Genomic DNA, 25,343 nt, shown 5'->3' with positions numbered 1-25,343 from the left:
ACGTCTATACTCACATTCAAAAAGACGAAAAATAATCACTGTTCTCTTCTTCCATAGCATACCTGAGTAACGAGTTCAAAAACATAGAAATTGTGATTAAGGCCGCAAAACTGTTCTCTCATTAACGTGACGTGTATATTAAAAGTTTTTCCGTCATAGCATTATTCTTTCCCCTTTTTCTTTCTGATCCATGCAAGTATGGATTCTTAAGCTCGTGGATTAGGACGATCTATCGAACAGGAAACTCTACGAATTAGGATCGTCAGAATCTGCACACTAGAGATGTGTGCATGGGTCTTCCACAACTAGCCATGGGAATCGTAGGACACTGGGACGCCACATACAAACATAGAATAAGGGTGCAGTGGAGAGAGAGAATTGCAAATCAATAATACATCAGTGAAGATGTTGATGTATGCGCATCTAACTGTGGTATTATGTATGCCTGTATTTACATTTATGAATATTTAACAGCTGCAGATAATAAGAAATTAAACACTCATTTGCCCATAAAACACAATGGTTTCAATGGAAACTCTCGCTATGCGGCATTTTCATTCCAAATAAGTCTTCAAAATTTTACAGATCTGCCTTTGAAAGTCACATTCAATGCAAGTAGAAAAACAACTGTTTGGTATTTGGATGGTGAGCTTGGAGTTTGAGAATATCAAGTTGATCTAATGTTATCTGCCGAAACCAACTTTTCGTCCTGTACCTGTGTCGATATTACTCTTTCTTCGAGATTGTGGTGAAAAAAGTATAAATGATCCCCATCACGATGTTCTTCTAATCGCCTCCCAGCAAATGTAACGGCTGCCATGTGCGAAGGTGCACGAGGCTAGCAAAATTTACACTTGAAGCGTGAGAAAAACCGATGTAAGAGAAAAGAGTCGTCGGGGCTGATGTTTCCACCAACAAGGTGACGGGGACGACCTCATCAACACCTTTTATGGGACGGCCAAGTTTATATATATATATATATATATATTTCTTGAGCTGTTATATTTCGTACCTAAGGAAAGATGAAAAATACTGGGCCTTCCGACTTTCAACCAGACGTCCTCAGACAGATGGATGCAATATTAAAATGCATGATGAGATATTGTCACACGAGACGTACTATTCTATTGAACAGCTATTTCCAAAGTATTTTATTAGTGTATTTTCAGAACCTGCGGTCTCCGTTAATAAGGATAGACTCCCGAAGATGAACTCTGCAGAACCAAGTTCTTGGACTCGAAAAATCTTACACCCATACGAAGCTTAACAGTTTTTAAGTGTTTTCTGTATTTAGAATTAAGGGTTTTGAAAAATGCGAAAATTAATTTATGCTAAGGCTATGTCGACGTAATTTTTCGAAGGCGAATGGCATTGTCAACACCAAATCGTATGATACGACCATAAAACAACACAATTTTGTTTGAAATTCTCAAGTAAACATCTTATGATATTCTGGATGTCTTTTTCGCATTTCTGAGAGTCTAGCTAGTTAACAGCTGGTCGGGCAAACCAAATCTAATTGTGAGACGAATAGATTCCAGACTCCAAGAATTGCGAAACAGGTATGATTTTTTCGGCGAAACGTCGTTCGATTTTGAAAAGCGCTTAACCAATTCATTCTCAAACTCTTTATATCAACACAACTTTGAGAGACAAAACAATTGTACGGAGCCCCAAGTCGCTGCGATCAACGCTTCGAAATTTACAGCTGGAAATGAAAAAAATATGATTCTACGAAGTTCTAACTGTCTTTTCCAGCTTCTTGAGGTTCCATTCACAGGATAAAGGTCCATCTAATCAATCATGCGACGAAAAGATACAAAAAAGTACATAGATTATAATATTAAATATTGTAATCTACAAAAAATTTTGATAATCTGCGAAAAACTACAAATTGTTGAGTAATCTAAGTTCAAAAACTATGAATCGGCCCAAATCCTATACTTTTGCATAGAAATTTCTGTAAAAATTCGTAGAAATTTTCATAGACATTCATGGAATTGTTTTCACCAGGGTATATTTCGTATGCATGTATCTTGTTACCAAACTTGCAGTGTATAAGCAATTCTTGTGCTACTGATTACGCTCATTGGGCAACCGCCAATTTGATGAGCAAAATTACGCTCGCAGGCGACGGATTATCGATTGGAATTCAGAAACGTTCTTAAACGCTATAATAAATGCGAACAGCACTAGTCCTTGAAATTAGTTTCACATTTAATAATCGAAATGTCACATGTAGACATTAAGTCAGAGACGGCTCGTTCTTCGGCCCAGTCGATTACGTTGGTAACGCAGATTCAAACCGTATCGGCCGGCCGACAGTGGCACTGCAGTCTGGATGGTCTGGATCTGCGTTACCAACGTTATCGACTCGGCTGAAAAACTGGCCGTCTCTAAATTAATGTCCACATGTGTATGTATGTACAAAACCAAGGAAATTCCATAATTCAAATAACTTTATTAACAGAGCCAGGTCGATATCGTATACTATTCGGCCAGAGCAACTCCACAGCATCATTGACATTGATAATGTATAATGACGAAAACAATCACTGACGCTACTCAGAGCATGCTTTGAGGTTAGAAGGATTTGTTTACGTTTTACTACTACTAGTTGGCAGTGCTTTAACTTTAGGGGCCAGTTTCAGAAACTTTTGAACTTCAATAAAAGACTCACCCCTGCCACAGGAGTTTCCGGACCTGTGAATACGACCGTGCACTCGAATTAGCGGATTTCTACCATCGATCCCTACATTACCTAAGCTGTCACCAACCTAACAATGACCGTAAGACTTCGGTTGCCTATTCTGACAGATACCGTGACCGCGGTTGTACTACATTGGTGCATAAAAAAACTTTATTTTTTGTCATTGACCACTACGTAAAACCATATAGTTATAATACCATAATATCGAACCTTCTGAACGGAAAATTCCGTGCGACTGTAGCGCATCGACATTTTGTATTTGCCATTCGGTTAGGGGTATGTAGTTCTACGGTTACCGATCGAGTAGGTTGTAGTTTAAGGGACCTTAAATCTTAGTATTTGCTAGTAATTTCAACTTCATACCTCGATCCGTTCTTGAGATAAAGGGTCTTGACAGACGGACGGGCAACGAAGTGATCCGATAAGGGTTCCGTTTTTACCTTTGAGGTACGGAACCCTAAAAATCACACGGCGTTTTCCTTTCAAGAGGTTCAATATCATGTTATCAACTATGGTTTCATGAAATTGCCGATAGAGAAATTTTTTTATTGAGGCTGCACCCCACTGTATATACATGCGAGTTCAGGTTTCCCCACGTGTAAGACGAAGACACCCTTACACCCTTTGTTGCCTTTAGGTATACCTGCCGATACTATTTGGTATTCTCTCGATACGATGCTACATCCCTGCATACAGCAGTAACGGAGTACGTGATTCTGTATCCATTATTCGTTATCGAATAAGTCATGCAGTTAGAACTAGACTCAGAGTCACTCTAACCGTACGTAAGACCGATGATCAGGAACAGAAAATGAAACAACGATATACTCAAATCCGCGAATATTTCCGGGGACTTATAAGTTTTTGAAAATATTCGTTGTTCAAATTTCTGTTCCTTTTTAATCCGAACCATTGATTTTCTAGAAAAACTGATCTTACGCTGCTTATAAATTGTCCAAGGCTATTATAAATCCTCAGAAGTTCCATGTGAATTCTTGAAGTGCACTTAACAAGTAATGGCAGCATGAGAAAACATAAATATCATTAAAATAATACATTATTTCTCATCCTACGATGTACACCTCATATTTTATTCCTACCACTTTAGTTTATCCTCGAGTCGAATAGATAAATATAAAAAATAAGTAGTCCGCAATTCCGTAAATCTCTGAATCGAGCTTTTAACATGTATTGTGTTATTTCCTTTGGTCATCGTATTTTTTAATTAAGCAGCTGTAATTATTTCTTGCGATAATTCTAACTCGGATTTCAGGTGACAAGTATTTATTTACGATTCCATCAGTAAATTGGTTTGGACAGGTTGACATGTTGCACGACCGCTTACCTGCCAAAAACTTCATAATATATATTAAAAGGAAAAAGTCGACTTTAGGTCCGCGTAAGACCAATGGAGGCCACGGTTTGAAGGCGAATCGAAGTCCGCCAAGTTGCAAAGATATAAGTTCTGTTCCAAATCGTAAAAAAATCTTTGTAAAGTTTCAAGCCACTATACAACTGAAGCGGGTGCCTCAACAAGCTTGAATTTTCAAATTCAGTTTCAATTTGATTTTTTCGAAAATTTCAAGTGTTGATTAAAAAATATAAATTATTTGGAAGTAAACATGTTTGTCTATTCCGCATCATATGAGGAATCTAAGAAAAATCGATTACGAGCCGTAGTGAAGCAAAAATTTAAGAACTGATTTGTTACTGTTTTTACATACGCAATTCAAATTTGCAAAAAATGTTCTTATTCAGCAGAATTTCTTTGCATTCACTCGTGGTGGCACGTGTTCCCGTCAATTGTTTTAAATGATTGATAACAGATCAGGAGGAGTCGCAATGAAAATTTTTCCGATCCCCAAATAAGGGCTACCCTATTTGAATATATTTAAAAAGGAATATAAACAAAACCGGGATCACTATATTATAATGTAGTATTTTGATCTATCATATAGATATTCGATAATACGACACCTACTCTGCCGACCTAGTAATATGAAGAATTGAAAAATACTCGGACGATTAGAATTAGAAAGTCGGGCTTACCTCGATTAATGATTGTATTACAAGGTACTCCAGGTCGAGGACACGCACTTCTCACACTGTAGGTATTTCAGATGTTTTGATTATATACAACAAAAAATAAAGGAAACAATAATCCACTTATGGCGTTTTTTTGCATTTTTTTAATGTGGCTTTCATTGTACTGTAAAATGCATAGTTTTCACAGTTAAATATTAAAACTGAAGTATTAGTGACATATCAACTTTACAATTGTTATTACACAAAACAGATGACCAAAAAAAATTAAATATTAATTATAAATCTTTAGCATTCGTGCTACAACAATGGAAAAATGAAAACAAACTGATAGTATGCATTGTATTGATTAAAGATTGAATGATGTCTATATTATCAGAAAAAACCTCCATAAAAATATTTCGACTTTGTCAACCATACAAGATTTCTGTTTACATCATATGTAAATATTACACAAAACACAATTCCTTTAGCTTTGCAGATGTGAAAACAGCTTGCTATTGAATTAAAAATTGTTGTTGATGTAAATCGTAAGTATACGAAATATAAAAAATACTTAATATATTCTTTGGGAATAATAAAAAAGTCACTTGTTCACCCGGTACACTACCAGTAACAATTTATAACTGCTTCGACGCACCTTACACCGGCAGCTACCAGTCTGAAACTGAATACCCTTCCGCCCCGAATCAGTACATGCAAAGTTGAAGGGAGCTGAGGCTCCACCCATCGACAAATCCTTGGCTGTCTCAAACTTCAAATGGGATCTATACCGGAGTAACGAAATTGGTTGTTTCTTCGAAACTGCAAGCGTCGCTGGACATACACTGAGTCAAACGATTATTATAAAGCACAAGTATGAAACAATTTAAATTTAATTATCACACTGGTGTAAGGGTGTGTAACAAATAACACTAATAATAAACTCATGAAAAATTTTCTTCACCGCAAGTGGAATGGCTATAGTTTTCAAATTTCAGAATCTCTTTCTGTGCCTTCAGCTCTTTTTCAGAGGCTTGTGGATCTGCCCCCTTTGATATATACTATTTAATTAACACAAAGTGGCAACATTTTTTTCTCTTTGTTAAATCTACAATAGGATAAAAGTTGACACGCCACACTATGTTGCTATAGTTTTAGTGCACGCCTAATATAACAGAATGACGAATTATTTGTTTACCTAATTCAAAGATAATTAACAAGTGTTAGTCTACTTTTTCGAATCATAAAATAATCCTAGATTGGGATAATGAACTGAAGAAAAAATATCAAACAAACGAAACAGACAGTAAATAAGTAGGGAATTTAATAGATTAATGATTTTTGAGCAATTCTCGTTAAACATTAGCAATCTGTATTGATTTACAGGTACAGTGAAAAACAAAAATACAGTTTTATTATTAAGCACTATTGGTTTTAAGCAGCGGTGTAAAAATTTCACTTTATCCATGTAATCTGAATTTCACCTGCGTTAAGTACAACTCACTGGGACTCACTTGTACAAATACCCTGACAGTTAGTCATAATATAGCCCGAAGCTGACGGAGCGGAGTCTCCGATGTGACTGAATCACCCTTTCAGCAAGGGTCTACGAATGGAGAATGGCTCCCTGTAGCCGATCGGGCAGCTCACCCAAACGTAGACTCCCACCGACCAATCCCTAGCAAGCTTCTCCGTTCGGAGTGCTAAAAAGAGACGATAGGCTTGTACTCCATCCCTGTTGGTTGGAAGAGCAGCGTCTCCCCATACAATTTACATCAGATCTGACACCCAAAGGGGTGGATTTTTATCGCTAGGCTGGGGCGTAAGGAAAAAGTATTGGCTATGGGGGTTAAAGCTTTGGGAACCTAATTCGATCATTGAATAACCAGAGAGTAAAGGATGGGTCGTGGTTTTGTTTTCATGTTTCCTCTGAATACACCTGCTACGGCAAAGACTCGTTTGATCAATTATACCACATACCATACCATACCAAATATACCATATTCATGCAATGCGAATGTTGCGTTGGATATTTAGAAAAACTGTAGCGTATTTTTTAGATCTTTTAGGACAATACTTATTCTGACACGGAGAACCCTTTTTTATTAACAGCTATTCATTTCAATAGGAAAGGGGTGCCTAGCCTGCTCCCCCTCATAAAGGGTACAGGCCTAAAGGGTGAAAGGGTAAAGAGAGGGTTGAGGGCTAGGGTTAACACTGGAAACGTAAAAAAGCAGACAAAGCAGAGGTGGAATATAGCATATCAGTGAACCCTGAAAAATTGTACTCAAGCGATTTCACGTTGGTGCACAAACTCATAGGAACTGGCTAATTGGTCCTTCATATGCTCAGTAAATGAAGCCGAATGGTACAGTTCTGTACCATTCGTTAATGGTTCCTGATAACGACGAAAAGGAACGAGTTTGTGCGGCATAAAGAATATGTTTCTCTCACTTTGCCTTAATGTTCAATGTTAAAAATAATAAATGAAAAATCAGATTCTCCTGCAGTAATTCATTTTCGTTTACTGGGTGGCTGGCCCATAGTTACAATGCATTATTGCGATTGTGAATAAAGCTTATCGAGCCACATTTGCTTAGTAAAACAACATTGCAACTTTATTCCAATACTCTTCTCTAACCCTTCAAACCGCAATGTATGTTTTTTTTCGATGAATCGTTGATATTGCAGCCTGAATTCCCGCCGTAGCGCGTAACTTGCGCATTGAAAAAGAGGAGCTCTGCATGTGCGCGCACGCGCGCTACTTCTGCGCAGCAGCAGCGCTGCCTGATTGTGAAATACTATTTTCTGCTAGTATGTGGGCGAATCCGTTTAGAAGTACTAGAATCTTGTTAAATAAGGGGGCAAGGGGCAAACCCGATGCCACTGTACGGAATAGTTTATAATCAGAATACGTATGCAAAAAGCGTCTATTAGTCTAGAAGATCTTATATTTACATCGTATAGAGTACTGCAATTACTCTCTCACATATTTCACGAGCAAAAGTTGTGCTTCAGTATTCTAACCTAACTTAACCTAAATCTACCTCTATCTTGATGATAAGCTTCTGACCTATAACAAATTCCGAAAACTTTCTTACTAGTACTTGCATATTTGAACCCCAATATAACTCGATATGACCTTGTATCATTTCGGCAATTGTTTAGCCCTAGTTTACGTCCCATATTATCTGACCTACAAGTATTCTGGCCTGTAAGTATTCACAGAATATTTTTCAAACTAAACAGATACGAAATATCAGCAACGACAAAAAATTCTACAGACTTGAAACTAGGACATGTATAGAAACAGATCTCCAGAATTAACATAGCAATAATTCTACATAGTAGCTGTCATTTCGAAAAACTTTTCGAGAAACTCATCCCGATTGTAATAAGATTCCTAATTTTTCTACAGGTCAGAATACGGAGCATTTTGGAAATGTATTCAAGCAGGTGGCATTTACATTTTCACACAACTAGTCAAAATGTTGGCCCTTGCCACGTTCTTTCCTACTGCAGATTCGGTTGGACAAGAAGGTTTTGACATTGTTGGAGTAAGTATAGCAATACTGCCAGATTCGAGAACCAAGCACCAAAAGTCCATAACTAATTTCTATAAAGTTCTGTCACATGGCCATGATATCCTACAATTGGTATCAATGTTGGTGTTTAAATGAAATTTAAGAAAAATTTCAAGTCATGCTTACGAAACACAGAAAAATGGAATTCTGAAACTTGTTTGCATAAGTTGGAACCTGACTGTCTGTTGTGCATTATACGAGCCGATTTCTGATTTTCCACAGGAGTTTTTGAAGTCTACAATAGACCTGGCAGATCTAGTCGGAATACTCCTAGTACTCAACGGAATACCCGGTAAAGGTCATGCCAAGGTTTTAACTGCTGGTATAGGATGGGCTGGTGCCGAGGTGTTGCTGACTAGATTTTTACTGCTATGGGTTGGAGCTCGAGGAGCAGAGTTTGATTGGAAATATATTCAGAAGAGTCTCGAATCGAATATAAGCTTGGTACTAATATAATTTCTGATAGCATTTGGTATTTGCGTCGAGTACCCTAGTCTAAGGATATTTATTCTGGATTTAACATTTAATCTAAACGCACCGTAGCGAGTATTTGAGTTTTTTCTGTATTTAAAAATTCCTTTTACTCTGGTTACCTATTCATATTCGTTAATTTTTTTATAACAGGTTCAACACATTACAACCGCAACTTTAGTCTGGTTGTGGTCACGGCACGATTTGAGGCGAGGTCTTGTGCCAGTTGTAGTGAGCATGCTTCTATTGACAGTCTATAGATCGCTAATATTAGATTTTTTGAGCTCACTGTTGCTGGCTGGACCCTGGTCGTCGCTTTTCATCAAAGGTGTTACAACTTTGTTCATGGGGGCGACTACTCTGCACATGTACGCAGGACTTGCTCAATCAATCGGAATATTCTAAAAATTCGTCCAACGACTACAACACAACACTCGCCAGTATGTGAGCAAATATACGTTCAATGTGGAAAGAATTGAGAAAATTCTCAGGTGAATGTGACACTACAATTTGAAGGACCATTATTGTGCAAGCTCACCAAGTTCAATATGTTTTGATATCAAATCGCAGTAGTTGGATACAGAAACTATTCGAAAAAAATCTTCGTATCTTGATACGTAATATAGTATTAAAAAGTCCTAGTTTGTTAATTATTGTAGAATATTGTTTATTATACATGTATTACTATTAATAATAATGTATACCAATTTATTATATTATGTCATCCTTTTTGGGCTAGGCGATCCAAGTCTGTGACTGAGGAAAGTGAGATTTCATTAGTTTTCATATAAAAAATTCCAGATAAAAAATGGCGAGACTTAGTTTCATTGAAATTTTCAGATACATATTCATCCTAAACTTTTTCAGGTCACGGCTAAATACGCTCCCCTAAGGTGGTAGAAAAAGTTGCAAAAGTGTAAAATTAGTTACCAATACAATTACAACATATTCGGTTATCGAAAACAACCCTTTATTCAACTTCTCTGTATATCAAAGCCCTAAAAACATATGTTTATCACGATTTTTAAGGAGTAAAAATACATACAATGGTAAACCAACCTTATGTAACAATGAGAGTATGTACTAACCCCCCATAAAGTTCTATTCCGAATGTGGGAAAAGAAATAAATAGAAGTTTGAGAAACTAGTAGTACATAGATATGCGTTTAGTGTGTACTCAAAATCTACACTACAGTACCGCATTATATACATTTCTATAATACGCGCTTTCAAATAAAATCTCGTAGAAATAAAAAACACAAAATCAAATTACAGTAAAGACCAGTCTGCAAATATGTATTTTCTTTAAATTCGTACACTTGACATTTTTCAGTGCATTGTGATTCTATCTATATACCACTGCAGTTTGTTTCAAATAATTTTGGCACAAACAGAAATATTTAGTTTTTGTTTGCTGACATGCCAAAGCCACGACTTTTATCATTATTAACAAATGCTTGAGTTTATGTAAATATTGAAGCAATAAATTCATGGTAAGACTAATTTTCTATTAAATTTATTATCCATATATACCTATGATTAAAGAACAAATTAAAATACCAACTAACCGCAAACTGTGATCCAGTCCATATTTTTTACACATCATGGTACCCATTGTTTACAACAATGGTTCAGTCTTTGGATGCACAAAAAAAAAATCCATTGATGTTTTTTACCAATGCAATGTAGTTACACATCGAAATGAAGCTAGAATATAAGATTCAAGAAAACTAGAAAAGAGTATTAAATTTTGTGTATTCGGAGAATAGAGTACCCAGATAGCCATATCACAGAAATAACCATTTGTTGAAGCTGCTATGGAACTACAAGTAATTACAGCAATTTCATCGTCGTAAGTGTCCTCATTCGACAACCTGTTTTGCATCAATCTATCACAGCCATTGATTGCAAAAGAATTAAAAATTATGCCAACAACCAAACGATGAATTTTTAAATCAAGACAGCGTGCTAGCAGTGAATGCTGCATTGAATGATTGGAGCCACAGCATGTCCATAATATTCCAGCGACAATATGCCAGCAATTTATTTGTATTAAAGGATAGGGTAATATTTATAAATAATTATAATTGTAATATTCGCGGAATAAATTTATGCTCCTTCCTTGCACTTTGCACCGATCCTGATATTTTTTTATTCGTCTGTTTCGCATTAGTAATGGCCGTATCATTTCAATACACAAAACAACCTGACGTAGAAGCGCACATGTTTGAAAATTCACCAAACTCGTGGCTCACTACAAGACTTGAATTGATCAAATCTTCTAAGAAAATTCATTGCTACAAAAACTACAGCCAAATACAGCAGGAAATATTCGAGTTAACAATGCGATCATCTGAAATCAATTGTACAGTCATTCGTCGCGAATCTTAAGGCCGGTAATTTTATGCTGGCATAATTACACATTTTTCCAATTAACGAAATTACTGGCATATAGGAAATTGCAAATCGTCCGGACGCGTGGTTTGCTATCTGGAGATACCTATGGATATCTGGCTATCTGGATATCTGGGTTTGGAAATTATGAGTCCACATCTACTTACTAAATCATTTCTATACGATGGATACTTATTCTATTGGATGATAATATGAAAGTTATAACATTGTTCTGCACAAACTTACCATGGTATTGAATTTAAGACGGAGAACACTGCGGCCTCGTATCAATCTCATCTTCGGATGCACTGTTACTATGCCTTGACGTATCGTCACTGGACGTACCAGCATCTTCACGACCCTGTGCATCACCAGACCCTCGACCTGATCCCCGAGCACGGACCTATTCAATTCAGAAAGCAATCATATGCATTTAATTTTTGCAGGACCCAAACTGCTTGTGCAGTCTGGCACTGTTTTTCTAATCCAAAAGTCCCTGATTTTCCCAGTTTTCGCCGGTTTCCAGATTTTGCAGAAATACTGTCATAACTTCAATAATCAAAACTGTTGTAACGTAGGATTGACTTATTATTCAAGTATATTCCAGCACGCCCAACATTACTGGTAGTTTATTTTCAGGGAACAGACGTCGTTTCGGATAAGAATCAGTTCAAGATTCAGAACATCTTCCTACTCACTCTTCGTTCTTCCCTTTCCCGAACGTGTCTCCATAAAAACCATAGCAACTGTCCGTCAAATGCATCTGGATCCCTGGACATGTTTCGCTCTCTGCTCCTCATGTTATACTTGATGCACTGCAAATTTTTATCATAAATACATGTCAACAAAAAGTTTGTTGTACAAGAGTAACCAATACGAAAACTGCCGCTTGTTTTTATTTAATGTCATTGAACACTTCACCGTTTCCAAATCCTTCATTACTGGTGGCTTCTCACATGATGGGACCCACACTTTAACATCATAGTCTAATCCACTAGTAGCTAGAACTGGAATGTGGGGATGTGGTTCCAGCCGATTCACCTGCAATGAACTCATGTTTTATTGAGATTGGGAGAAAAATCAAATTCATCAATCTAATTATAAGTACAATCGAACTTTCATAACTTATGCTGAGAAGTTATTGATGAGGTATATGGAAATTATGAAAATTCTATTGGACGTGTTATTTCTTACGACATGTTTACATATCTTCAATATACTACATACCACGCCATTCTCATCTCCAGTCATCCACTGCACAATCGCCTCAGTATTCTTTTCCCAAATAAAAATGTTACCACAATCTGAACCTGAGATAACAAATTCACTTTTCGGTCCAAAGAAATTCACTCCTTTTACTGAAAATTATAATTGCTATTGAGAAATATGACAACTTGTAAGAAACATGTCATTCTGAAATTGGAGATTCATAAAAGCAACATTTCTTTAGCTAGATATTCTTTTTTTTACAATACCCACCCGTTGCATTATTTCGGTGACCCTGATATCTGTGAGCAAAGTCTCCAATTGAAAATGGAAAAAGAGTATCAAACAAGTATATATCTTCATCATTATAGGATGCTACGATTTCTGATCCGTTATAGTTGTACTTCACTGAAGTGACATGGGCATGACTCTTGTTATTTTTCTGCAATAACATGATTATTTATAATTATTTTATTCAATTAACAATGCCAGGTTCTCAGCTTGTTGAATCTTGTACAGAACAAATGATACGTCCAAAATACACACCAAATGTTTCGGGCAAAGCTTGTACAAGGGTGTAGAAACTTTTCGTTTATCATATAAACGCACATATTGATCTCTTCCACCTAGGCAAAATTCGTTACTATTGAATGGATTCGAATTGATGCTGTATATCGCGACCTGCGACTGGCCTTCCTTCAGTGTCAAGAGTCTAAAACGATATTATTTGCTATTCGTTTTTGCTTTACCTGCTGTTTTCTCATACAAATTTTGTCAAGATTTCTTCCCAATGATACAGAATGAACTCCGCGTTAGTACAATACATTTGGATATCGAATCAATCGACATGAGTCATTAAGAAATGTACACTGGACTTACGTTGTAGGTTTGTGCTGACGTATATCAATTGCAAATACTTTGGCATCTTCACCAACAGAAAGTATTACATGTGGTATTTCGGGATGAATTGAGAGCTTTGTAGCTGGACCTTGGTGAGCTGCAAGTCGTCGCGAACAGTCTACCAATGATTTATGGAGATCCGTTAATCTCACATGTCCATCCCGTGCACAAGTTACCATCAAATGTTCAGATGGCAAGGGCAACCACGAAGCCTGCAGATGTAACATGATGTAGTACTATAATCGTGTTAAATTTCGATGGAATACATTTGAGATGAGAAATTGACAATAATTACCTGAAATACATTGCTTGTGTGGCCAGTTTTAAACATGTGATGCTTCTTTCCTAGTGGCCAGTCCCAAATAACTACCATTAAATCGTCAGAACCACTAGCCAAATAATTCCCTCTTTGATTGAAACTTAACGTATTGACACAGCCCTGATGAAAATAATTTAAAAATTGTACTGTAGATCATAGTTTCTGTTGTTTAATAGAAGTTCCTTATTAAGAATACTTATTGCTAACAATTTAATTCCTGTACAGACTAAATAATGAACTTAATAAAGCAGACCTTGTGTTCCTTTAGTTTATACATAAGTTCTAGTCGTTGTACAGTATGAAGCGAGCCATAGAATCTGCTCTGGAATAATCTGTTGCAACCAAGTTGACGGTTGATTACTTCGGGGACAATAAACCACTGGGGTTTTGGTTTTTCTTTAGACATAACCGGGTGGACTGGCTCGTTAGAGCTCATCGACTCACTAGCTGACGTCCATTCATTAGAATTGTCATTGCCTAAATAAAAGATAGATTACAGTAAGATTGTTTTGTTAAATTTGAAGCCTTAGACTTAATGATTATTATCGAAGTAACAACAATGTCAGTTTATCATTTTTTAGTAGTAGCACCACCAACCTGTACGATCATCCTCCTCCCCTTCACTATTTTCTTCCAATTCATCACTGGTGTCTTCGGCTATGTCTAAATTTGCACTCAAATTTGATTCTTCATCTGCAGTTGACGGTAGATGGTGATTACTTTGGGCAACATCCCCATCAACGGCTAGAAGGAATAAATTAATCAAGATATCTTCAGTGCTCTTTTGTAAGGATAAAGAATAATTTTATATTACCAATTAGGTCATATAAAACAACGAATGCAATGTTTCTAAAATTGTGCAATGTTTTTTAATAACGACCAGAGTTGAACGAGATGTTTTCATCAAGTTTATCTTCACATGCCAGTTAAATGTGATGTAATCTTCAAAACGGGTTTCAGGGGAGACTTACTTTCCGTTTCTTCACCAGTTGATTCACCAGTGAGTACATCATCCGAACTATCCTGAGCCTCATCCTGTATATTCTGTTTGACACGATAGTTTCGTTTCCTGACTTTTGACTTTAACTTATGAAATTGCGTTGGAAGCTCATTCCTACAACTAGCTGCTAGGGAGCCATTTACATTTTCATCTGTTTTTTGACGTTTACTAGAGTCTGTATCCAAACTGCACTTTGATTCATCATTTGAAAGTCTATCACCATTCTCTTGGCCTGTGAAAATTATATTCAATATGCAGTCAAAAAATTCAATTTTTGTCATATCGACTTTCAAAGTATATCGAAGAGCACAATCTCAATATTTACCTTCTGAAATTCCTCTCTTTGACTGAGCAAACTCGCCGATAGAAGTTGTTTTTTTTTTATCTTTTGACTCCAGACCACTTTTCATCAAATTCGACTCCTCAGATTGTTCCACCTGTTGCTGACTGACGTCTTTTACCATTTTTGAAGACTGCGGCCGCATTTCGTCCTTCTTAATATCACTGCACTCCGGAAAATAATGTGACTTCTCCATACTCTGAACCCTGTCGTCCTTATTATCAGTAGATTCTCCCTGTGCTGCTGTGACATTATCAATGCTTATGTCACTAATTTCTTTCTGTTACTATATTCAGAATCTAACTCTACTAGAAACTGATTAATTTTTAGATACGAGTGGCCAAAAGAGTTTTTAGTTTCATTTAACAGAACTGATTTCATACGATACAACCTATAACAACAACCATTCTTATAAACATTTCGTACGGTTGTTACAAAAGTTGTTTATTCTTAGGCAGCCGTTTGAAATCTGTAATTCAGACATAGTTGAAAGTGCTTTGCAGTTATGTTACCGTTGTCTTCATTATGATTGGCAGAATCCTGTGCTATCACTTTGTTGATTCCATTCGACTCAGTTTCATGACTTTTTGATTTTTCTGTTTCGCACATAAGTTCGTCGTCATCTTCACACTCCATTATATCAAGTGGCTGATTTGTAAGTTTGGGGCTTTGACTCGAATATTAAATCACAGAAAGAGTAGCACCATATCAAGAACGTTGACTGAATCTAGAATAACACAACATGAAATCGTTCTTATATTTTTTAGTTATGATTTTGAACAATATTCACTACCCGGCATAAGAGACTTGCAGTCTTGCTTGCAAAAAAAAGCAACTGAGGACAACCTGTAGTAGCAAATTGAAGTACCTTTCACGGTACATTACACATATGTCTCACATCATTTAACGAAGTTTCGCTTTCAATAATGATATCAATAGTTGATTTGGAGCAAAATGTACGATACGTTACCGTATTATGGTGTGATATGGATGTTTCACTAAAATTTACTGTTTGACTTGATAACGGATGAATGATCTTCACCGAAAAATGTAAAATTGCGTAGGGATCGCAAAATACTAGGATGTATTCAAGACAGTTATAATTCTGACAAAGAATAGTAAGATATAAGCAGCCTATTTAGTTATACTTGCCTATAAGTCGCAAAAGAAAATCAAAACGAAATCAAGAACTATAAGAATTGTATTTTCGTGCCCTGTGAATTTATTCATTTACCCATTCACAACGCGCAAGTTGCCACTAGCCATAATTACTGAACATTACTGAGTACACAAGATGCACATAAATAAAACACAGTTTACATAGAACGTTTTGGTTTTCATTTACGTAAAGTTCATCGCTACAGCTTACCTATAAATAACATCCGTTAGACTTTCGGAGCCACTGCAGGGCACTGCTGTCGCACGGCTAAATCTAGATTTACGAATAGAATTAACCAATCGCAATAGCGTTAAACAAGAATGCACCAATACAATTGGCGTTAATGAAAGTTACATAAAGACCACCGATCAGATTAAATTTTTCGCCACCGGTGGATCCAGGGGGTGAAACAGTTATCTGCAGTTATTCTTTATATGAAGCTGCGTATTGTGGTCGATAAAGACGGATAAAGGATGGAACTGCTTGTTCTTGTCAACGGAGCCGTAATCCATCCCATACAAAAAAAGCCAATGTAACGAGATGCGTGTTAGGAATATGAAATAGCGAGCGATCGACTTTTTGAATAAAAAAATTCCGATCAGTTTGCACATTGAGCGAGCATATTCTACTACAGATAGCCAGCCTAATGGAAGTTGACGTATCAGCAGAACTAAATGCTAAGCTACCGACAACTCAACTTGCCAATAAATATGCACAGCGCAATATCGGCATGATCAAGTGATGTACCGACGTCTTCGTCTTATTCTGATCCACATCGGTCTTTAGATGAGATAGAAAAGCCATCACTACCGACGAAACGCATACTCACGTCGTGTTACTTCACCCACCTATGCATCACATTCTCAACTGCTAATATTACCGAATTCGCCCATTCCGGCTCTCGGATCCTTAGAGAATATTGCTATAAGCCCGGATCTAACAGACAATTACCGAAGGCAACTCTCTTTTGTAGGGTCTGGTTAATTAATGGATGCATTTTACAGTGCCGGCATGATCACATTATAAGATGATGTTTTATTTCAGCATTTTGTACATAATTCGGAATGCTATAACTGAGATAGCTTAAATTATCGGTCACTTTATCATTTGATTATTTCAATTCATTTTATACAGATTCATTTCAGGATTATTATCACAATGAAAAACTATTTACAATAATTATCATCATAAACGGGAAAAGATATTGAATTTTGATTACAGTACGAGACCTTGATATGATGGACCTTCCGATTCGGGAGACTCCATCCGGTTCCGAAGGTGCTCTAGAGTATTTGCTAAATGTTTTTGGATCTGTTCAGTTTCTTCGCTAACTTCGAGGTTTGGCAATTCCTCTCTTATCTTGGCGATCACTTGGTTCAAAATTTGTACGCTCAACTGAAATAATGTTGGTTTTCAAAATGATTTATTTGGCGAGTATCCATACGTTGTAAATAATACCCGCATCATCTTACCGCTGTATTTCCTTTTTCGTAGAAGTAGATATAATGATTAAGCAATTCAACAAAAAGTTGAACCTGGACAGAAGTATCCATGCACTGGCTTGCTATTCTGATTCCCTTTTTCAAGCAATCCAGTACTTTGTTCCCATCTTGCATCTAGAAGAATGCGAATGGTATGATCATATGACGTATCTGTATCTAATTAACACATGGCGTAAATGGGAGAACATACCTCTTTGCCATCAGTGGCAATTGACTTTCCAGACCAGAATATGTGCGAACAAGTAGAAACCCCTCTGCATTGATCTGGTTTCTTCAGTAACTTGCTAGCATAAAGCGCACACTGGTTTCTAACTGGTTCGGCATTCTCTTCGGAAAAGCAACTCATTTGTTCGAAAGTTGCGATTATAAGTGTAATGGCAGCTAACTGGGCTTTTGAATCGCTAATCTCATCTTCGTAAATGGAGAAAGCTTGACTCATAAATTCATAAGCGACTGTTTCAAAGTTATCAAAGCGAATTTCACCGATAGCAATGGCTCCTTGGAGAAAAAGCCGAAGTGGAAGTTCGGCAAGCTCAGCTTTCATTAATGCAGTAATTGTCACATGACAGAATTGGAAGATTTTCTGACACTTTTTCTGCCACACATCATCCTGGAATGAATAGTCAAAAAACTAGAACTTTTCTCTCAGATTGTCGGACTAAAATATCAAGCCGTCCAGAATAATTAGGTCGAACGAATGAATAATGGCTCACTTGATCTTTCAGGCTCTTGTAGGTAAAAGCCAGCTGATAAGCCTGAAACACGATTGGCGGGAGAGTATACTTGATTCTCTTATTTCCACCAGTACTGAAATGTTTTCTAGCTGCACTCAAAATCATGTACTGCTGATCGGCAGTTTCGGATTTAAAATGATGAATCAGTCTACCAAGAAGGCCTTGTTCTTCGGCAAAATCTTCGGGATCTTCTTCGATAGTTGGTTGGTCTGGTTGGTCTTGAACCAGAGGAGACACCATTGAAAGCACCGCGTCGACTTGTTCTTGCGCAGGTATCAGAGTTTCATTGTCCAAGATATTCGTGATTATGTAAACAGCCAATGATTTCCTTCCTTCATAGTCGAAGTATTCCAAAAGTGGCGCAAAATGTTCAAGTTTCAAAACTGTCAGTATGTTCTTATAGTTATCGACAGGTATTTTCATCAGCCTAGATAATTCCCTCGAAACTGCACTATTGTATTCTAATCTATGGGACACAAAAACGTGAACCGTTAAACCTGAGAACTTTTTAGTCGGACATTAGAATCGATTGACGTCTACTGTTACAATAAACTGAAAATAACGTTCGGAAAAACGAACCTGATAGTCTTCTTACTGACCTTTCAATGTTGAGCTTTTGGAATATTTGCACTGTGGTTGACAAAACCTTGTCGATGTAATCAACTCTGTCTGGATAACACTTGTGCGCTAAATTGATGAGCGCTACTTGGAGCGACACAATGTCTTCGGGTGGCATGTCTTGCCTGGTCTGTGAGAAAATGATAAATGAAGAGTGTGTTGAAATACACATGACCTTAGTATATGTATGTATGAAGTTGACAATACTATCTGCTGTTTACTTAATTGTGAGATAATGGGGCCTATTATTTTTTCTTTTCCATATAAGGACAGGGAGACAAACGAAAAAAACATCGAGTATTTTGCTAAATTTTTTTTTTGCTTGCCACCGTTTCTTCACTCAATCAAACTATAGTTGAACCAATACACATTCAGACTATGTGCGCAAGCCTCGGCAGTGATTACTAGCGAGAAGCTCACACATGAATTTCGAGCATGCGTTGGTCTCACTAAGGTTTCTTTGAGGTTTCTCTGCTGTTTGTCTACAATTTCTGATGGTATAAGTAAACAGAGTTCAATTCACAAAATTTTCATTGTTCTCAGACTTAAACTAGATGAGTAAGTATTGTTTAGGATATAAAATCATGGTAATTTTCAGTAACGAGTACAACATGTAGTATCTGGTCATCACAGAACGACTTGAGAATTTTGTGGGTTCAAAAAATCGGCGAATTATTGCAATCTTACCGATTCCATAAATTGTATTTAGCGATTTGAATTATATCATACATTAAAATATAACAGTTCTCCTTTTCATCCAGGATATACGTTACAAACTTCCTCTTTCTTTCACATCTCAAATAAAACCTACAGTTATTTCACATATGCTATTGACGAGTTCAAACTTTCAAGACTTTTGATCCGGTTCAATATTGTAAAAATTTACGATTTATTTGGTTTATTACCTGTATGATAGTCGCCACTTGGTCACTAAATACATCAAACAGTTTGACATCTGTCGGAATTCCTTGAAGTTGACTTGGGCTTCCTGGTCCACCAACCCCATCTGATCGCTGACTGAAAGCAGCCAGTCTGTCAATCAATGAAATAATGATGTTCTTAACATTTACGCCATTTTGCAGCTCGGCACATGATTTCAGAAACGCATTCAGAGTTTGTAAGTGAAATTCATCAGGAAACACCTGTAACAGAAAGAGAATCAATTCCGTTGTTTGGTGAAAAAAGAGATTGTCAATGGGAAATATAGAAAAACTGGGTTGATATTGTACACGTTTTTCTTATTTCACAAACAGCTCATTTCTCATTATTTCCAAGTAATTAAAAGATTGGATAAATTAATTTTCATGTTTACAAGGATCACAGCATATTGAAAGAGCTGCATTTAAGAATTCAGAATGGATTTTCTATTTCATTCACCTGAATTATGCATTCCATGAGGTATTCCTGCGCGATTGCATCCCTGCAGCTGACAACCTGTTCTAATATCCCTGGTAAAACCAGCTGTAAGAAAATAAATGATGGGTTTAAGTACAGATTGTAAAAAAAATTCTGTAATGAAGTACAAAACAAATTGAGAATGGATAGATGCAAGATATATGAAAACCTTTTTGTATTTGTCAAGGGTAACAGTCTCTAACTGGCTGAGTCTGACTAAATTTGTTCCAACCAGGATCCGTAGCTCTTCGCGTTCCCTTTCTCTTCTTTCCCTGTCCCTGCTGTGACCCTGATGCTGCATTCTGACCCATAGCTTATTCATTTCGGCAAAATTCATCAAGACAAAGTCAATACTGTCACGTACCTGATACAATATAAATAATGATGTGAACATGTGAGAAAGTCATGGTATAACAAGCGAAAAATGGGTAAGATATGACAAAGCGGCTGAAGCAGGTTTTAGCGATTATAGCTCAGTTTAAAAGCTTCAAAAGTACTAATTGAATGGTAGCTTTGAAAATAATGAGTCCTAACAAACAACACACTACCTGCAACAGCAACGTTCCCGGGAAACGCTCTCGCGTACTCACCGTGCCCTCTTGTTCAACTCCTTCAGCAACGTCAGGCAACACGTTTCGCGTGCATTGTAGTAAATAATTTCTTAAAAACAACCCTCTCAATGGATGCTGAACTCCACGGCACATTTCTACTAAATCACGCAGCAGATCTCTCTTCAAGCAGGGATTTGTTTTAATATAAACTAGACCAACAGTTATGAGTAGGTACCTGTAAAAGCAAACTATTAGTTATCGAACTAAGCCAGGTATTCTATTACATGATTAAGATTCAAATTTTCAATTTGACTTCAAAATTTGTCTCCACTCACAATCTAGGTACGATATTTCCAGCATATTGAACAAGCTCATAGAGGTCTGCAACTTTTCTCCCTTTTTGAAACTCATCTAGTAAGTAAAGCTCCAGATGTCGAAGCTCGTCAGTTATCGCCATGTCTATTGATGTGCAGCATCAGGAAAAACACAAGGAACTCTGGACAGTTAATTTTCGTTCCAGAACGATAAAAGATACGGATAGATGTTCATCATAGTTGACATCTATTTACAATATTTGAAAGCTTCCTCAGAAATTAAGTGATAATGTGAAAATGTATGTGGCATGGCATAAAAAGGATACACAGTTCGTAGTAACTCTTGGGACTCAGCAGCGAGGTGCGGAGCTCTCCCAGCATAGTGGAGGCATGTTTGAGTGCGTCCATGAGCCTGGATTTATCAAGACAGTGCTTCATCTGAAAGGCCTGAACCTTAACAACACCGACGGCATCCTCCAACAGTTTTTCCTGCTCCTCAACACCCGTCATGGTTGGTGTCATTGGCTGCGAAAAAAACAGAGATACCTACCGATGCCAAGTAGCACCATGCCAGGTCAGCCAGTCAAATCAATCGTGCTGTTATTCTACGTGGAATCTAAACTACTTTTATCTCTATTTAAGCATTATTCATGAGCTCTACTGCAACCAAAAAAAAATTCTGTATTACTTTATAACACAGAATCATCAACCTGGATAATACACATGCTTTATCAAGTTAATGATGAATATTTCCCAGCGCACTAAAATGGATAAAAATTAGTTATAGTTGCAAATTTCTAGATAGGTGGTGGTGATTGTTATTTTTTGGCTACGACGTGATGACTTAGTAATCAAAAATAGCAAAGTATGTAATTCCTTTTGGACATTGGACGAGTTTAAAAAAAAGTTGTTCGAAATGTTTAGTTTTTTAATACTCCAACTCAAACAAGACAGATATTTTATACTTTTTTCTAAACTAATCCTGAGATCACTCATTATCGATAATATGCACAGGACAAATTTGAAAATCTAAGAAAGATATTTTTACATGATTAGGAAAATTGCGACCAAACTCCCGCATCAGCATTTCAATACAACTTTTAACAACCTGGGTCTAGCAGCATGAATGCATTGAAAGGAAACACAAGATTGCAATGGATTCTTACTAATTCCTAGAAAAGTTATTAATGGCAAGCGATGATTAAATTTCAAATTGCAGACTTAAAATCAAAATTGAGTCATAAGAAAGTAACAGTGCAGACTGCGTACTCCCAACTTGGTAAAACACACAGCTATCTCTGAAGCAAATTGTGTAGTTTTGCATACATTTCAGCTGTTACAACAATACATCATTGTTTGCAAACCACTGAGGTTTGGACATAAATTCAAACACATTGAACATTAGCCTTGAAAACAATCATCTAGCTTCATATCTACTGTAATTATTATCTACAATAGTGTTCTGTGAAATAATAGGAAGAGATAGATTACTACTGGCTGCAGAGACTCGGAGACTCAGTTTGCGCGAATGACAATCGATGAAGGCAATTGATTATTGTTCTGTGGCAAGAAAAAGGCCAAGAAAAGCATGTTTACCAACCTGAACTTAGTGTTAGCCGAATCAGGGTGCAAAGAACCAAGCTTCTATATCATAATAGGTGCCCATAGTTTACAATTAGTAATGGATTGTAGGTTAGGGTGAAATGAACATAAAATACTAATAAATTACGTTAGCATCAGATCTGAACTGCCATCCCCAGTCCATCATTTATAACAATTAACAGCTAGAGTGAGTTCTGGGCGAATCAATAAGAATTCGTAAATGGAATTAAAAAATAATAACTTGTCGTATAAGAAGACAGATGATTGGTACTGACGTATAACGAAGGCTACTGGAATTCAACTTATGATGATAGTCAATAGCGCAGAGCACCGTTGGAAGAACAGAATAAATGAATCATCGATACATTACAGGTATTATTACTTTCCCGCATACTTCTACCAGAGTCGGGACCTACGGGCTGCATTCCAGGGAGCATTAATAGTTACACTAATAAAATACTTGAGCTCACCATTTTCTATTGCTTCTCTTTTTCGTTTGCGCCGTCGATATCTTTGTTCTGCAGTTATCAATTCAAGTATTGTTTTCTTCAATTAACATTGAGAAGAATCGGTCGTGTTTTATTTTAAGATAACAAAATGGCACCCTCACATCATTTTACCCAGCCACACGTTTATCCCTACGGAGGTAAATATACGGGAGTAAAACGTATTTACAATGTTCAAATGTTGGATTTGGTTTTTCTTTTTTATTTTTCAAAACCGATATTTACACGAAGCGCCGTTATTTTAGACCTGCGGGTCAATGCGGGATAACGATCGACGAGTGACAGATGGACACGTGAAACGCCGACGTTCGTCTGTCACTTCCTATATCTACTTAGGCTATATCGCTGCTGGTTGGCGGTTGGTATGTCTGATAAGTATGTGCGATTTGATAATCAAATTAGGATGATGAACTTGCATGGGCCACATACAATGCATCTATACATTACGTTACGCATGTTTAGTATGCTTTCCTCGATGGAGTATTTATAATATTTAATAATATTAGGAAATAGACTCCAATAGATTTTATACGTCCTACAGTACTCTACTTTGAAAAGTAATTTTCTATCATGTGTGTATGTATGTACCTAGCTGATATGCAATCCGCTCTCCAAGCTGCAGAGTGAGGGTGAGAGTTGCTTGTCATTGGGGTCGCGTTTACTGGAACAGCTCCATATAGTAGAGTTTTATGAAAAATCGCCTATTTTTGTAAAGTTATTGTCAACAAATATGAAAAAAAATTATTAATGTAGTTTTAACGGCGATTGAAGGTGTATTTCATTTATCCAATACGTTCGTATATGTTTTAAAAATTATACATTTGCAAAATTTGTGGTACCGCAAGGAATCATCCATGGCCCCCTAATGTTCACCCTTTACCTGCATAAACTCACACTTGTTAAGGAAGTAAAAGTAACACGTAGAAAAAGACCTCCTACAAACCCTTGTGTGGTTTTCGAGCAGCTCTGTGATAGCAAACAAAAAGAAAATGGGCTTCACGTCGCTTAGCCCCAACGACGACAGCCTTTCAGTATTCCGCAGGTTAACCATGGTGGGTGGTGTCGAGGTTGAAAAAAAGTACTGTGTTGGATTAAAAAATATTTCAACAATTTATAACGGAAATATTTTTGCGGTGTAAATGCATGTATGTACCTTTGTTGCGTTATGTTTCACAATCTAAAAATTAAGATCATTCCTACACCCAGTGTAGAAAATATTTGTAATTCAAAATAAGAGATCATTACCTATGTATATTGATGTACGTATAATAATTGTAAAATGTGTAAATAACGCAATCGAACGACTTCCCAAATAAATATAGAGATAAGATGCTTACTTTGTTTCATTATATTAAAATCCCCCTGCATTATCATACAATACCTACATGAATTACACTTTATATCACATAGATGCAGTGGCATTTAAATATTATGGTATATGCATAATATCAAATATGCATATTGTAATTTGTACAATAGTTTTATAATTCTGCTATACAAGGAATACGAAAACAACACTGTGTTTAAAGTATATAGTCGTATTCCTTGTGAAAGAAAATTATGTAGGCTTGAACTATGATTCTGAGATCTTATACATATGGAAAATGTGTAGCGCTTTTTTTAAAAGACATTCACAATTCAATCGCTTCTTCCAGTATTGAAGTTGATTTATACCTTTTCTGAAAAATGCTGCTCACAAAAACCAGATCTTTGTTTTGCAGTGTTGATTCGGTCAAGATTTACCATTGAATCAAACAATATCAACATTTTCTTAGGCAGCTATCATTTTAGACAGCGATGATTTAAAAATTGAGGCTGAATTTATGAAAAATTTTACCAACACTAATCATACTATACTGAAAAGTGGGACTCAATTTTAACAAGACTGTGTTAGAATTTTGAAAATAATTACAATATTTTTTATTTGCTTTTCTCATTAGTCACACTCTGCGCGTGTTGTATAACGCATATTTTACATTCGTTTAGTGCACAATGGCACAACCAGTTTGTGCA

General features: G+C 36.6%; 3 protein-coding genes across 13 annotated transcripts; 1 reads left to right on the top strand and 2 right to left on the bottom strand.

Moving 5' to 3' along the window:
• Positions 1–7,564: 7,564 nt before the first annotated feature.
• On the top strand, positions 7,565–9,267 carry LOC124406775 (transmembrane protein 147). Its single transcript, XM_046882361.1, has 4 exons — positions 7,565–7,949; positions 8,154–8,292; positions 8,542–8,763; positions 8,944–9,267. The coding sequence occupies exons 1-4, from the start codon at positions 7,873–7,875 to the stop codon at positions 9,193–9,195; spliced, it is 690 nt and encodes a 229-aa protein (XP_046738317.1). The 5' UTR covers positions 7,565–7,872; the 3' UTR covers positions 9,196–9,267.
• Positions 9,083–16,117, bottom strand: LOC124406773 (DDB1- and CUL4-associated factor 8-like). 4 transcript variants are annotated; one of them, XM_046882359.1, is made up of 15 exons: positions 16,102–16,117; positions 15,462–15,676; positions 14,935–15,192; positions 14,581–14,841; positions 14,207–14,353; positions 13,863–14,086; positions 13,586–13,729; positions 13,270–13,502; positions 12,937–13,102; positions 12,664–12,832; positions 12,412–12,542; positions 12,106–12,225; positions 11,883–11,999; positions 11,431–11,587; positions 9,083–10,520 (listed from the first exon to the last, which is right to left on the bottom strand). In XM_046882359.1, exons 2-14 carry the CDS (start codon positions 15,583–15,585, stop codon positions 11,444–11,446), a joined length of 2,238 nt encoding a protein of 745 aa, XP_046738315.1. In that variant the 5' UTR covers positions 15,586–15,676; positions 16,102–16,117; the 3' UTR covers positions 9,083–10,520; positions 11,431–11,443. The 4 variants fall into 4 exon arrangements, with proteins under 4 accessions (XP_046738315.1, XP_046738313.1, XP_046738316.1 ...); XM_046882357.1 differs by having other exon boundaries at positions 9,083–10,497; XM_046882360.1 differs by having other exon boundaries at positions 9,083–10,497; positions 14,935–15,189.
• Positions 16,118–17,114: 997 nt separating this feature from the next.
• On the bottom strand, positions 17,115–23,801 carry LOC124406459 (vacuolar protein sorting-associated protein 35). 8 transcript variants are annotated; one of them, XM_046881880.1, is made up of 12 exons: positions 23,778–23,801; positions 21,549–21,768; positions 21,244–21,367; positions 20,906–21,143; positions 20,527–20,721; positions 20,340–20,423; positions 19,868–20,104; positions 18,944–19,092; positions 18,324–18,810; positions 17,801–18,220; positions 17,581–17,724; positions 17,115–17,503 (listed from the first exon to the last, which is right to left on the bottom strand). In XM_046881880.1, exons 1-12 carry the CDS (start codon positions 23,784–23,786, stop codon positions 17,324–17,326), a joined length of 2,487 nt encoding a protein of 828 aa, XP_046737836.1. In that variant the 5' UTR covers positions 23,787–23,801; the 3' UTR covers positions 17,115–17,323. The 8 variants fall into 8 exon arrangements, with proteins under 8 accessions (XP_046737836.1, XP_046737840.1, XP_046737837.1 ...); XM_046881884.1 differs by having other exon boundaries at positions 21,549–21,747; XM_046881881.1 differs by lacking the exon at positions 23,778–23,801 and adding an exon at positions 23,295–23,644.
• Positions 23,802–25,343: the final 1,542 nt, after the last annotated feature.

The sequence above is a fragment of the Diprion similis genome, chromosome 6 (genome assembly GCF_021155765.1).
Source record: "Diprion similis isolate iyDipSimi1 chromosome 6, iyDipSimi1.1, whole genome shotgun sequence".
Lineage (NCBI taxonomy): Eukaryota > Metazoa > Arthropoda > Insecta > Hymenoptera > Diprionidae > Diprion > Diprion similis.
The sequence above is the reverse complement of the archived record's forward strand: the minus strand, read 5'-3'. Positions and strand labels throughout refer to the sequence as shown.

Bases quoted from the DNA above. Each gene is read 5' to 3' on its own strand.
- LOC124406775 (XM_046882361.1), top strand. From the start codon at position 7,873: ATGACCTTGTATCATTTCGGCAATTGTTTAGCCCTAGTTTACGTCCCA. The intron at 8,293-8,541 runs GTAAGTATAGCA...GATTTTCCACAG, and splicing joins AAGGTTTTGACATTGTTGGA to GAGTTTTTGAAGTCTACAAT. The intron at 8,764-8,943 runs GTACTAATATAA...TTTTTATAACAG, and splicing joins TCGAATCGAATATAAGCTTG to GTTCAACACATTACAACCGC.
- LOC124406773 (XM_046882359.1), bottom strand. From the start codon at position 15,585: ATGGAGTGTGAAGATGACGACGAACTTATGTGCGAAACAGAAAAATCA. The intron at 12,833-12,936 runs GTGTGTATTTTG...ATGTTATTGCAG, and splicing joins AGCTTTGCCCGAAACATTTG to AAAAATAACAAGAGTCATGC. The intron at 11,588-11,882 runs GTGAGTAGGAAG...TGAATTGAATAG, and splicing joins GGGAAAGGGAAGAACGAAGA to GTCCGTGCTCGGGGATCAGG.
- LOC124406459 (XM_046881878.1), bottom strand. From the start codon at position 22,990: ATGATGGACTGGGGATGGCAGTTCAGATCTGATGCTAAC. The intron at 21,368-21,548 runs GTATCCTTTTTA...GCACATCAATAG, and splicing joins CAAGAGTTACTACGAACTGT to ACATGGCGATAACTGACGAG. The intron at 17,504-17,580 runs GTAAGATGATGC...ACATTATTTCAG, and splicing joins ACGAAAAAGGAAATACAGCG to TTGAGCGTACAAATTTTGAA.